Source organism: Danio aesculapii, chromosome 21 (genome assembly GCF_903798145.1).
Source record: "Danio aesculapii chromosome 21, fDanAes4.1, whole genome shotgun sequence".
Lineage (NCBI taxonomy): Eukaryota > Metazoa > Chordata > Actinopteri > Cypriniformes > Danionidae > Danio > Danio aesculapii.
Genome location: NC_079455.1, coordinates 41805571 through 41821060, shown reverse-complemented (window position 1 = coordinate 41821060; position 15490 = coordinate 41805571). Strand labels below are relative to the sequence as shown.

The 15490-nt window shown below is 37.4% G+C and overlaps 1 protein-coding gene across 1 annotated transcript in view; it reads right to left on the bottom strand.

The window, feature by feature from the left end:
* ntng2b (netrin g2b) overlaps positions 1 to 14201 on the bottom strand; it is a 148981-nt gene extending 134780 nt beyond the window's left edge. The window contains exon 1 of the mRNA XM_056446966.1: positions 13634 to 14201. Coding sequence (XP_056302941.1) covers positions 13634 to 13855 — 222 coding nt within the window. The 5' untranslated portion in view covers positions 13856 to 14201. The remainder of the gene's footprint in view (positions 1 to 13633) is intronic.
* Between the last annotated feature and the right edge of the window lie 1289 nt (positions 14202 to 15490).

Below are 15490 nucleotides of genomic sequence, written 5' to 3'. Positions count from 1 at the left end.
TGTGGGGGATATTTTCTTGGCACACTCTGGGCCTATTAGTACCAACTGAGCATCGGGTCAACGCCACAGCCTACCTGAGTATTCTACCTGAGTAAACTATAATTAAACTGTAACTCTCTCTCTCTCTCTCTCTCTCTCTCTCTATCTATCTATCTATCTATCTATCTATCTATCTATCTATCTATCTATCTATCTATCTATCTATCTATCTATCTATCTATCTATCTATCTATCTATCTATCTATCTATCTATCTATCTATCTATCTATCTATCTATCTATCTATATATATATATATATATATATATATATATATATATATATATATATATATATATATATATATATATATATATATAGTTGAAGTCAGAATTATTAGCCCCCCTGTTCATTTTTTCCCCCGGAGAGAATGGACAGAAGATTTTTTTTTTTCAGCACATTTCTAAACATAATAGTTTTAATAACTCATTTCTAATAACTGATTTATTTTATCTTTGTCATGATGACAGTAAATAATATTTGACTAGATATTGTTCAAGACACTTCTATACAGCTTAAAGTGACATTTAAAGGCTTAACTAGGTTAATTAGGTTAATTAGGCAGGTTAGTGTAATTAGGCAAGTTATTGTATAACGATGGTTTGTTCTGTAGACTATCGAAAAAAATATAGCTTAAAGGGGCTATTAATTTTGACCTTAAAATGTTTTTTTTTTTTAATTGCTTTTATTCTAGCCGAAATAAAACAAATAAGACTTGCTCCAGAAGAAGAAATATTATCAAGCATACAGTGAAAATTTCCTGAATATCAAAAGGTGGGCTAATAATTCTGACTTCAACTGTATATAAACTAGTGATCGTCTCTGGTGTGAACAAGCCTTTACTCTGCACAGGCCATTTTTACTCACACATGCAGCTCAGTGAGTGTTAATTTTGGATGCTGGGCAGAAGCATGTACAAACTGGGACACACACACACACACACACACACACACACATGCATGCACAGACTAGAAGAGAGCAGCTGCTGTGAGATGCAAGATGATTACAGTCAACGTGAAATAACATTTGCAACTTATTATCTGACCTATTTCCAAGTGAAATAATGTGAAAAAGCGGGGAAAAAATGTAGGTCGGGGCTTTTATTATTTTGGAACTGATTTAACTGGATGGTGTTTTTTATATCAGGCATTCCCAAATTGCCAAAGGCCTTGGATAAAAAGTTTATTTTGTATTATTTGACATTTACTTTAATTTACGTTACACTATTTTTGATAATAGAATAAAATAATTAAAAACTAAATGTTTTATTTATTTATTTTCCAAAAAAATATATATATATTTTTGATGTTATTATTTATGATTAATAGTGTTTTCATCGTCTTTCTACCTCTTTGTGGACATGTGTTTATGTTTCTGAACATTAAACACTACACTACCTGACAAAAGTCTCTTCATCAATCCCAGTTGTAAGAGCAACACATAATAATTTGACTTGTAGTTGATCATTTGGAAAAGTGGCAGAAGGTGGATTTTTCTGATGAATCCTCTGTTGAATGGCATCCCAATCAACACAAATACTACAGAAGACCTACTGGAACCTGCATAGACCCAAGATTCTCATGGAAATCAGTCAAGTTTGGTAAAGGAAAGATCATGGTTTGGGGTTACATTCAGTATGGGGGCGTGTGAGAGATCTGCAGTGGATGGCAACATCAACAGCCTGAGGTATGAAGACATTTGTGCTGCCCATTACATTACAAACCACAGGTTCCCAGAGCTCCTTCTCATACTTCAGCCTCCACATCAAAGCTCCTGAAAGCAAAGAAGGTCAAGGCGCTCCAGGATTGGCCAGCCCAGTCACCAGAAATGAACATTATTGAGCATGTCTGGGGTAAGACGGAGGCATTAAAGATGAATCCAGAGAATCTTGATGAACTCTGGGAGTCCTGCAAGAACGCTTTCTTTGCCATTCCAGATGACTTTATTAATCAGTGATTTGAGTCATTGCAGAGATGTATGGATGCAGCCCTCTAAGCTCATGATGGAGTCAGACACAATATTCATTCTGTTTCCACTGCAGCATGACTTTATATTCTAGACTGGACATTATTTCTGTTGTCTAAGGAAAATCAGAGCTTACTATCCTAATTAAATAATTAAGAATCAAGGCATGATCATATTTTATTTTGGTAAAATAAGCGTAATCTAGAGCAGTGTTTCCCAACCCTGTTCCTTTTGTCAGCTAATGTTTTTTTACATTTACAATATTTTGCTCATAATAAAACAAAATAACACAAAATAAATGTTTTGTTTTGTTATTTACCTATTTATTTTCCCAAAAATATTTTTATTTTTGTTGCTACTGTTTATGATTATCAATGTTTAGGTTTCTAAACATTAAACACTGTTTTACTTTAACAATAAATAGTATTAATTATTAATGCATCAATAATGTATTATTTATTTTTTTTAAATATGATTTTATTATTTTTAAATATTTTATTAAATGTAAAGGATATTTTACATTTACATATTTTTATTTTACTCATAATAAAGTAAAATAATGAAAAAATATATTATTTATTTATTTGCTTATTTGTTTGTATATTTATTCAATTACCTATTTGTTGTTGTTGTTGTTTATGAATAATAGTGTTTTTATAGTCTTACTACCTCCTTGTGAACATGTGTTTAGGTTTCTGAACATCGAATAAGTGCTAATAATGTGTTAAATGAACATAAACAGTCATGCATTGATGAATATATCTAGAAGTTTAAGTTTAAACAAGACATTTTTGCATTTTAACTGTAATAGCTGCTCTGTTTTGGACTGCAGAGTAAGATGTGAGTGTGTTTATTTTTTCGCAGCACAATCTGTATTTCAAACATTGTTAAGCGCTCTCTGTAATTTTAACCAAGCTGTCGGGTTAACAGTGGCTTTCCAGCCGGCTTTTCTCCGTCATTTGCGTTTGTCATTTTCTTGGAAGGAGAGATGCTAGGGAGGATCCCGTCTGCTGTAAAGTGCTGACTGTGCCAGCCTGCCCGACCCCGTCATGTCTAGAATGTAAAAGGAAAATGTTGGGCTGTGCTGTGGATGTCTGCTTGCGGGACCATTAAGGGCCACATCAATATTAAAGAGCTCGGGACGACCTGAGGAACATTCCAGAGGCCAGTCCATTAGCTGCGACTCCAGCACAACAATCCCACACTCAAGAGTTTGTGTGTGTGTGTGTGTGTGTGTGTGTGTGTGTGTGTATGTGTGTGTATGTGTGGGTGTGCCTTGTATTACTTACAATGTGGGGACCAAATGTTCAATTAAATGTCCCCACAAGCATAGCAATACCAGTAAATTTAGACAAAGTGTATTTCAAAAATATTTGACTTTATTTTACTTTAGGTTCATATTATTGAACATGTAGTAACAAATGTAGTAAACTATAGGAACACCTAGCTAAATATAATAGGATTAAACAAACTTAAAACCACCCAGAACTCCATAGCAACTGCATAGCAGTACCTTAACAAACTCTACTCTAGCAGCATATTGTAAACCACTCAGAACCTGACAAAAGTCTTATCGTCGATCCTAGTTGTGAGAGCAACCAATCTTAACTTGACTTCTAGTTTATCATTTTGAAAAGTGTAAGAAGGTGGATTTTTCTGATGAATCATCTGGTGAACTGCACCCCAATCATCACCAATACTGCAGAAGACCTACTGGAACCCACATGGACCCAAGAGTCTCATAGAAATCCGTCAAGTTTGGTGAAGGAGAAATCATGGTTTGGGGTTACATTCAGTGCGAGAGATTGTGTGGATGGCAACATCAACAACCTGAGGTGTCAAGACATTTGTGCTGCTCATTACATTACAAACCACAGGAGAGGGCGAATTCTTTAGCAGGATAGCGCTCCTCATACTTCAGCCTCCACATAAAAGATCCTGAAAGCAAAGAAGATCAAGGTGCTCCAGGATTGGCCAGCCCAGTCACCAGACATGAACATTATTGAGCATGGCTGGGGTAAGATGGAGGAGGCATTGAAGATGAATCCAAAGAGTCTTGATGAACTCTGGGAGTCCTGCAAGAACGCTTTCTTTGTCATTCCAGATGACTTTATTAATCAGTGATTTGAGTCATTGCAGAGATGTATGGATGCAGTCCTCCAAGCTCATGATGGAGTCAGACACAATATTCATTCTGTTTCCACTGCAGCATGACTTTATATTCTTTCATATAAGCCACTTCTGATACCAAATGATCAACTAGAAGTCAAGTTATTATTTGGTGTTCCTAACACTTGGATAAGCGACAAGACTTTTGTCAGGTAGTATAAATAAATATATATACAGGATGGCTTAAAGAACACAAATGAAGCAAAATATTTTTAATTTTAATAGATATTATTATCACAATAAATACCATATCATAAATTAATAAATAAATATCATTTTTTCGTGTAAAATTGAAAAAAACAAACAAAAGTTTTATAAATTGTAGTCATTTTGAGCATCGTATTCTAGTCTTGTGAGTCTGAAACAGCACGAAGGCCAGTAAATGAGGACAGAATTGTGATTTATTTTTTTTTTTTTTGGTTCTATGCGTTTTAGCTTTTCCAATCCTGGTTTAAGTAAGCATCTGAATTTTAACTTTGCATGCCAGATTATTCAAACAAACCCATCTGGGTGGTTTAAAGAGATTCACCCTAAGATCGTCATTTACTTACCATAAAACACAAAAGGAGATGCTTTGCTGAATTTCACATGCAATGAAAGTCAATAGGGATATAAATTCGACTAAGCTTTAAAAGATTATGCCATAATAAAAGTGGTTATACGTGCAGTTTAATAACCATTAAAAAAAATATTTATACACTTTTATATGGACAAATCGTAGTTCTTCAGGATTCACATGGAATGGTTAAGAGCTATGATTTTTGGATGAACTGTCCATTTTCATATTGTACAAATAACAGTATATTACACTTTATTTATAACAAAAAAACTATGTGAGGGTTTTATTTATCCATCTAGAATCCATCTAAGAAGACGACCAAAAAGCATCATAAAGTAGTCATACATGTAAAATGATGACAGAATTGATTTCTAGGTGAACTATCTCTTCAAATTGCGTTCGCGTAAGTGTGTGTGTGTGTGTGTGTGTGTGTGTGTGTGTGTGTGTGTGTGTGTGAGAGAGAGAGAGAGAGAGAGAGAGAGAGAGAGTAAGGAAAAATGCAGCTCCTTTAGGCTGACATTAAATAGATCATTAACTGTTAAGTATGTGAGAGCTGTGTCCATTTCCGGCTCTCATGCAAAAGTAATAACAGCGTGTGTGTGTGTGTGTATGTGTGTGTGTGTTTTTCTGCAGAGTCCCATCAGCAGCTTGATTGTGAGGTTCAATTCCTTCATAGTCATTTGTAGTGAACAAAGTTTGTGTGTGTGTGTGTGTGTGTGTGTACGACATTGCAGTGTCTGGATAATTTGATCAGGGTTGTATTACCTCTTTTCCCTTGACACTAGTATTTATTTATGCTCTTGTTCTCTTCCAGCCCCCCTTTTGCTTCTTTATTTCTTGGCAAAGTCGAGCATCACTGTTACTGTTGCTCAAACTCAAGGTTAAGCTTTAAACTGAAGCAAACAGAGATACTCTTTCAGTTTTCATTCATATGATATACATATGTAAAAAAAAAGATATGTTTTCATTAAGATTTTTATTTTGTACTATTTTACTCATTCATTTATTCATTTTCTGCTGCTTTTTCAGGGCCGGGGCGCAGGGGCAGCAGTCTTAGGAGAGAACCCCAGACTTCCTCCAGCTCCTCCAGGGGATCCCTAGGCGTTCCCAGGCCAGCCGAGAGAAGTAGTCCCTCCAGCGTGTCCTGGGTCTTCCCCGAGGCCTCCTCCTGGTGGAACATGCCTGGAACACCTCCCTAGGTAGGCGTCCAGGAGACATCCGAAACAGATGCCCGAGCCACCTCAGCTGACTTCTCTTGATGTGGAGGAGCTACTCTACTCTGAGCTCCTGCCGGGTGACAGAGCTCCTCAACCTATCCATAAGAGTGCGCCCTGCCACCCTGTGAAGGAAACTCATTTCGGTCGCTTGTATCCAAGATCTTGTCCTTTCGGTCATGATCCAAAGCTCATGACCATAGGTGAGAGTAGGAACACAGATTGACTGGTAAATCGAGAGCTTTGCTTTTCGGCTCAACTCCATCTTTACCACAACAGACCAGTACATCGACCGCATTACTGCTGCCGCTGCGTGTCAATCTCACGCTCCATCCTTCCCTCACTCGTGAATAAAACCCCGAGATACTTAAACTCCTCCTCCTGGGGTAAGGACTTTCCTCCAGCCTGGAGGAAACTATTTTACTCATTTTACTTAATATTTTGTTCATTTTTTGGTTTTATTACAATGTTTTGTATTTCTTATTTCAGTTTTTTAATTGTCTTTATAGTTTTATTCTGTTTTATTAATTATTTTACTTTATTATTTTAGTAGAAACTTTGTTTTGGCAACTAGCTGTCATTTTTCATCCTTTTTTAAAATTTAAGTTGATATTAATTCTTAATTGAACGGAGTACCATGGGCGACATGGTGGCGCAGTGGGTAGCGCTGTAACCTCACAGCAATAAGGTCGCTGGTTCGAGTCCCGGCTGAGTCAGTTTTCATTTCTGTGTGGAGTTTGCATGTTGCATGTGTTGGCGTGGATTTCCTCCGGGGTGCTCCGGTTTTCCCAACAGTCCAAAGACATGCAGTCCAAACACTATAGGTGAATTGGGTGAGCTAAATTGTTCGTAGTGTACAGTATGAGCATATGTGTGAATGAGTGTGTATGGGTGCTTCCCAGTGCTGGGTTGCAGGTGGAAGGGCATCCACTGTGTAAATTATCAAAGGCAACTATGGCTGCGCGATTAATCGAATAAATCACGATCTCGATTCGACCTTACACACGATCTTAATTCAGCTTTTCTACGATTCAGTCAATTATATTTTCAAGGTCAAGAGCGAAGCATACATACAATGCTCAGCAACATGGACACCTCCAAATGGTGTTAAAAGTGTCACATACTGTATTTACAAGGTATAATTCACCCAAAAATGTAATTTCCGTCTTAAAGGGCACCATAGGTTACCTCTTTATCTAGATTTAATATAAGTGTTTTGTGTCTCCAGAATGTGTCTGTAACGTTTCAGCTCAAAACACCCATCAGATTATTTATTAGACCTTTCAAAAGTTTGTCATTTATAGCTCTGAGCATCTTGTAGCTGTTTTTGTTGTCTGCGCCTTTAATGCTAGTCCTCCCCGCCCACCGTTCCCACGTGCCTGTCAGAGTGTGCCTCAATCACCGCCCCCTCAGCTGCGTCAGACAACAGACAGACATGAAGGAAGCAGATCTCACGTAACGTTTGTGAGAAATACCACAGTAAGAACTTTCCCAATGATTATTTGATGTGTTGGTTGTGGAGTTGCAACGATGAGTCACACAAAATGTCGTTACAAAGTTCGCGCACACACACACAGCGGACACACACACACACAGACAGCACGCTTTTAGCTTTGCACTGTTTTGCTCCACCTCTACTGCTGTGTGATTTAACGTTTACAAACTGGGATTGAAGCATCTTCTTTTAAAATTGTACTGACAACGGGCTGTGGTGACAAAGTAAAACTGAAGTAAATCACTGTAATTCCTTAACATGAACTGTTTTAAAACATTTTAAACTCACTCTTGATCACATTTGATGATGATTGATGATCCTAGCAAACTGAACAGATCTTTTATTCCCGGTTGCTTTGCGCACTCCTGTCTTGTTGATATGAATATACGCATTACTACGGAGCAGTGTTGGGCAAGCTATTTGAAAAATGTAGTGAGCTGAGCTATTAGCTACTCTACTTAAAATGTAGCTTAACTACACTAAAAGCAACACCCTGGGAAATGTAGCAAGATTAGCTACATCTAAGCTATGTTTACAATTTATTACAACTTAAATCCAAGTCAATCATATCTTAGTGATATATTATATTATATTATATTATATTATATTATATTATATTATATTATATTATATTATATTATATTATATTATATTATATTATATATTCTATTCTATTCTATTCTATTATTCAGCATAGCAACACCTTGGCAACCACCCAAAACATTGTAGTACTAGCGAACACCAATCCTATTTTCTTACTAACAGATCACTGACTGAGGAAATATCGTTTGATTATAGGTTGTCATCATTATTCTCATGACCTCCTTGTCCTTGAGAAAATCCTGCTGTTAGCGAAGCAGAATTCAACATCCTAGCAGTCCTCTGCTCCTCTGGGCCCGACTCTGCCAACAAACCCACGTGGGTAAACAACACCTCGGCCTTCTGCTCTCCATGCGTGCTGACCTCAGCTGCATTTTTTTTTCTTTTGCTGCGGTTTGTGACCTGCACGACAGATCTGCTCAAATTAACACTGCTTTAAGACCTCCACCCACACGTTGACCGCAAATTGGCAATATTATACAAGCCCTACTTAGTTTGCATGGACCACATGACTGGTAGTCATAAAATGGATTGGAAACATCTGGCTGAGGTCTGTCCCATTCAGATATTAGCAAACACTTTGGCCCCCTTTACACTGCCAGGTCTTGATGCCCAATTCTTGAATGGTTGCCTATATCTGATTTTGTTTTGCCTGTCCGTTTACACGTTCTTTTAATTGTGACCCATATCTGATTCATGTGTTTACTCTTGCCATACAATTTACGATGTCTCGAATGCGTAAAGATGGGCTCTAGCATCTGCGCCACACTAGCAACGATGGAAGAAATTGTTTTGCTTTTAGCACTGGGAAATATGTGAAGTTCGCCCAACTTTAAAATGATTTTGAGGCGGAGATGGAGGAGGAGGGAGAAGGCCATCATCGTAGCTTGTTTCTATGGTTTAAATATGGTGTTCTCCACCATTCAGAGGATTTTGTGGGAGAGAGAGAGATCTCAGATCTGGTGGGAGCAAATTGTCGTGACTGACCACTTTACTCCTCCGTGTTTCCTCTGTTGTTGTTGTTGTTTACCGCGTCGGCGTCTCCACACACACTCTTCCTTTTACATCATTAACCGTGGAGAAGTACCACATTGTCACAAGTTTGATGACGTACAAAACGAAATGCATGTGCGACACGGCGGCACACTGGGTAGCATGATCGCCTCACTGCAAGAAGGTCGCTGTTCGAGCCTTAGCTGGCTCAGTTGGCATTTCTGTGTTGAGTTTGCATGTTCTCCCCGTGTTCGCGTGGGTTTCCTCCGGGTTCTCCGGTTTCTGCCACAAGTCCAAAGACGTGGTATAGGTGAATCAGGTAAGCTAAAAATTGTCCGTATGCGTGTGAATGCAAAAGTGTATGGGTGTTTCCCAGTGATGGGTTGCAGCTGAAGGGGCATCCGCTGCGTAAAACTTATGCTGGATAAGTTGGCGGTTCATTCCGCTGTGGCGACCCCAGATTAATAAAGGGATTAAGCCGAAAAGAAAATAAATGAATGAAAATGGAATGCATCAATAAATCCGATCTGCCTGTTTCCGTGATAGTCACATTGACATATCCGATTTATATCTGATTTATGTCCACATATGAAGGAGGCCTGAAACCTAGAAAAAAAGTATACAGTATTTGCTTTGTATATTAAATTACGTACATTTAATTTTAAAGCACACACCAAAATGAGATGTTAAACAACTTTTTATAAAATATATACAGTTGAAGTCAGAATTATTAGCCCCCCTTTGAATTTTTTTCTTCTTTTTTAAATATTTCCCAAATGATGTTTAACAGAGCAAGGACATTTTCACAGTATGTCTGATAATATTTTTTCTTCTGGAGAAAGTCTTATTTGTTTTATTTCGGCTAGAATAAAAGCAGTTTTTAATTTTTTTTAAATCAATTTTAAGGTCAAAATTATTAGCCCCTTTAAGCTATATATTTTTCGACTGCCTACAGAACAAACCATCGTTATACAATAACTTGCCTAATTACCCTAACCTGCCTAGTTAACCTAATTAACCTAGTTAAGCCTTTAATTGTCACTTTAAGCTGTATAGAAGTGTCTTGAAAAATATCTAGTCAAATATTATTTACTGTCATCATGGCAAAGAGAAAATAAATCAGTTATCAGAAATGAGTTATTAAAACTATTATGATTAGAAATGTGTTGAAGAAATCTGCTCTCCGTTAAACAGAAATTGGGTAAAAAAATAAACAAGGGGGCTAATAATTCTGGGGGGCTAATAATTCTGACTTGTATATATTTAGTATTATTACAGCACCAAGTCTTTAATGAGTTTTATAAGTTTTTATTTTTAAAACAAACAAACCGGAAACAAAGACCAAAGCAAAGTCAGTGCTTCCGCAGTTAATCAAATAAACAAGTACAACTGCCAGGAGTAATCTTAGTATGACGAGGGCCCACTTACCAGCTTATACGCAAATCAGTTACAGCTACTGGGAAAACGTTACATCACTTCATTAATTGTCTTTGTCGGGCTAACGAGCAGAGAAAACATGGAAGGACAAACACAGATCTGTCAAGCCTACTGACCATGTGACATGTAAACTGTGAACTTCAGGTTGTGGGAAGCAGGAACTAATGCTGTGTATTTATAACACACCCTACTTCCCTATTTCACACACTACAGTAGGCGCATCCCAAATTGCATGCTTATGCAGAATTCTACACCTCTTTTGGTATGAATAGTGTAGTACATTCACACAGAAAAAAAAATCCTAAAAGGAAGAAGTGCACTTTAAACACCGAGATGATCTACTTCAACCAATAAAACGAAGTGTTCTTTCCACTATGTAGAGGAAGGAAACCGGGTGCTAAGTTTAGATTATTGTATTTATTTTAGAGTGTGCAAGCAAAATTCCTTTACAAATATGATTTCACTGTTTGTGAATGCGGTTGTGCTATTGTGTACTATTTATTTCATTAATTTGGCAACCGATAATCGATGACAAAATTTTTTTAGATGTCTGGTCAGTAACAAAGTTCCATTTAGGAAGACACTACACTCATTATACACTACACAGTTGAGTGTATATGTGCATAAGTGTGTCATTTGGGATGCAGCTACTGTCTCTCCTAAACAGTATGCAAGATTAGAGTTAGTATGCCACATGGAAACCTATTGGAAAACACCACAGAAGCAACATACAGTAGCAACACTTTGGAAAAAAAATCCAGAACTCAATAGCAACACCTTAGCTACCATCGACAACATCATAGGACTTTCAGGAAATGTTAGATCTTTTGAAGTTTGCTGAGTCTGTTATTGGACATTTCATGCATGGACAATATATCGTTTCAGCATAGACATCGCAACATGCATATATATATATATATATATATATATATATATATATATATATATATATATATATATATATATATATATATATATATATATATATATATATATATATATATATATATATATATATATATATATATATATATATATATATATTTTTTTTTTTTTTTTTTTTTTTTTTTTCTCATTCATTTTCTCTTTGGCTTAGTCCCTTTATTAATCTGGGATCGCCACAGCGGAATGAACCACCAACTTATGGAAACCTACGCGAACACGGGGAGAACATGCACAGTACTCCACAGTATATAGTATATAGGGCTGCACGATATTGGAAAAAACTGAAGTTGCTATGCTATATTTCATTTTTCTGCGCTATATATTGAGATATTGAGTATAATTTTTACAGATAAAATTAATTGCATTATTTGAAAAGAATTAATAATTTATGACAATTTTGGATGATGATAATGATAACAGTAATATTGTAATAACATGTAATTCACAAGGAATGATAATTCAGCAAAGCAAACTTACAAATGAAATGAATGCATTATTTTTTTTCTGGGAGTCTAACAGTATTCAGGCAAACAAATTCAATAATTAAATGTAAATTGAATTGTGCATATATATATATATATATATATATATATATATATATATATATATATATATATATATACATATGTATACATATACACACACACACACATACATACATACATATATATATATATATATATATATATATATATATATATATATATATATATATATATATATATATATATATATATATATATATATACATACACACGCACAGTTAAAGTCAGAATTATTAGCCCCCCTTTGATTTTTTTTTTTTCTTCATTTTTAAATATTTCCCAAATTATGTTTAACAGAGCAAGGAAATTTTCACAGTATGTCTGATAATATTTTTTCTTCTGGAGAAAGTCTTATAATTGTTTATTTAATATAATATAATGTTTCTTTAAGTTACAAAAATGTCCTATGCCTGAATGCTTTAAACTGGCTTGAAATGCATTCACAGTCCAAGGCTTAAAAACACACTCAAATTATACAATTTTGTGGTAACTTTATGGTTAAACCTAGCAATTACTCCACAATGGTGTGTATTGTAATGCATACTCAACTATAAATCTTATTTGACATATCCTGCGATGTGATTATTGTGGATGTACACATTGCGATATCGATGCTGAAATGCTATATTGTTATATATTGTTATATATATAGCCCTAATATATATTTAATTTGTGTCTTTGTTAACAGCATTAGTTAAATTTAAGTAGTTCATACTGGTTCATACAAAAAATACTGGACTGGGTTGTTGTAACCCATCGTTGGGTCAAATACGGACAAACCCAACACTGATTTAACTTTTTAAAATAAATTTAACTTTTCACTCAATGGTTGGGTTTGTCCATGTTGAACTCAACACCAAAATCACCCCAATCATTTGAGAACGGTCTGGCTGCAGACCCAGTGCACATGCAAACTGAGACTGCATGTAATGCTTTTAATGCGCACATCTAACCCCACCCCTAAATACATCTCTACCTCTCACATTGACGTCACTAGGTCTGAGTGCATGTGTCAAAGACTGCATGTCTGAGATTCCATATGTGCAAATCTGCTGCCAGATACTATTGAACCATTACGAAACAATGAATTCACCACAAATAGAGTTATTCAAGCCATCTGGTAAAATATATAGTTGAAAATTGTTATTATTATTTTATAAAAATAGTATTTTAATAATGCAAATTGTCTTTTTTCTTCTAATATCATTTATTCATTGATTTTCTTTCGACTTGGTCCCTGATTATTGAGGGTCGCCACAGCGGAATGAACCGCCAACTACTCCAACATATGTTTCACGCAGCAGATGCCCTTCCAGGCGCATCACAGTACTAGAAAAAACCCATACACTCTCACATTCACACACACACACTCTCATACACTACGGTTAATTTAGTTTATTCAATTCCTCTAGCGCATGTTCTTGGACTGTGGGTGAAACCGGAGCACCTGGAGGAAACCCATGACAACACGGAAAGAACACGCAAACTCCACACAGAAATGTAAACTGACCTAGCCAGGACTCGAACCAGTGGCCTTCTTGCTGTGAGGCGACAATGCTGACCACTGAGCCACCATGCCACCCCTTCTAATACCATGCAGCCCAAAATCAGCATTCCAAAAGAAATGACTTTTACCCATTTATTCCATTACATTGCGTGTTCAGAGTACTCACCAGTGTGCAGAATCTCTCGGGCGGGTTCCCGCAGGTGATGCCTGGCGGCTCCACACGGATGCGCATGTACTCCTTCATGGACTGGGCTTTAGGTTGGCACGCGTAATGCTCCCACATGGCGCCTTCATCCGTGCTCACAAGAGACTTGCACAAGTCATACTGGCCTCTTGTCCTCGCCAGCACGTGCACCAGCAGGTAGAGGAGTCCCGCGCGAGCACGCATGGCAGGCGCACCACCGACAGAGGATTTCCGAGTGTCCGGAGTGATGGATTTTCTAACGCGGGATGTTTTAACATGGAACTCCAATGCTGGCGGTCAGGTTAAAACGTCCCATAACTTCACCATGCTCATGCCTTTCGTTTACCCCAAAAGGAATTCTATGTGCATAAACGTTTGTTATGATGGAAACACCAGTTTATGGTTTGCGAGAGTCTTATTTGTGTGTGTTTGGACGCTGTCCTGATGCGCTTGATTAAAGGTGCTCGGGCCTACATCCATAGCAGCTTCTGGACTGCGTCACCACTGAGCATATTTATGTCCCATGCATGTGAAGTGTGTATCCTGCTTTTCCAAACATCCAGCAGTTCTCATTCAGCAGACTTCAGCGGCTGCTGTCCATGGTGCTGAAAACAAACATCACACAATTCAGTGACTAAAGAGGACATACAGCAGGGGTCACCAATCTTGGTCCTGGAGGGCCGGTGTCCCTGCAGAGTTTAGCTCCAACTTGCCTTAACACACCTGCCTGGATGTTTCAAGTATACCTAGTAAGACCTTGATTAGCTTGTTCAGGTGTGTTTGATTAGAGTTGGAGCTAAAATCTGTAGGGCACCGGCCCTCCAGGAACAAGATTGGTGACCCCTGACATACAGTATGATGTGATTTTAAAGCAGAACTAATATGGTCATTTGTTAAACATATAGAATAAGTCTCTGATGTCCCTAGAGGGTGTATGTGAAGCTTCAGCTCCACATACCATACAAATAATGCCTGCACAATATATCGTTTCAGCATCAATATCGCAATGTGGGCATCTGCAATAGTCACATCACAGAATTTGCAATGTCGAGTCAGGATTATAGTTGACCAGGAGCCAGCTGAAAACGTACATGATTTGTAAACTAAAAGTTTAACCATAAAATGTCTACAAATTAGACTGTGTGAGCATTTCAAGGCAATTTAAAGCAGGGGTTCCCAATCTTTTCAGCCTGCGAGCCCCTACAACAGCAGTAACTTGCGACCCCCAATATTCTAGGAACTAGTTTGTTCTTCAGTAGGTTATTGATAAAATATGGTTATTCTAATATCATTCATTTATTCATTTTCTTTTTGGCTTAGTCCCTTTATTAATCAGGGGTCCCCACAGCGGAATGAACCACCAACTTATCCAGCGTATATTTTACACAGCGGATGCCCTTCCAGCTGCAACCCATCACTAGGGAAACATCCATACACACTCATTCACACACATACACTACAGACAATTTAGCTTACCCAATTCACCTATAGCGCATGCCTTTGGACTTGTGGGGGAAACCGGAGCACACGGAGGAAACCCACGCCAACACGGGGAGAACATGCAAACTCCACACAAAAATGCCAACTGACCCAGCCGAGACTCAAACCAGCGACCTTCTTGCTGTGAGGCGATCGTGCTACCCACTGCGCCACCATGATGCCCCAGTAATTCTAATAGTTTATGAAAATTAATTAGATTTTTGGAAAATCGCTAGGCGACACCCCCCCCCCCCCCCTTATTGTTCTGCGACTTCCACTTTGGGAACCACTGGTTTAAAGCATTTGAGGTGTAAAACCATGACCACACGGAATCTCCGCGCAGAATTCCGCAGATTTTTA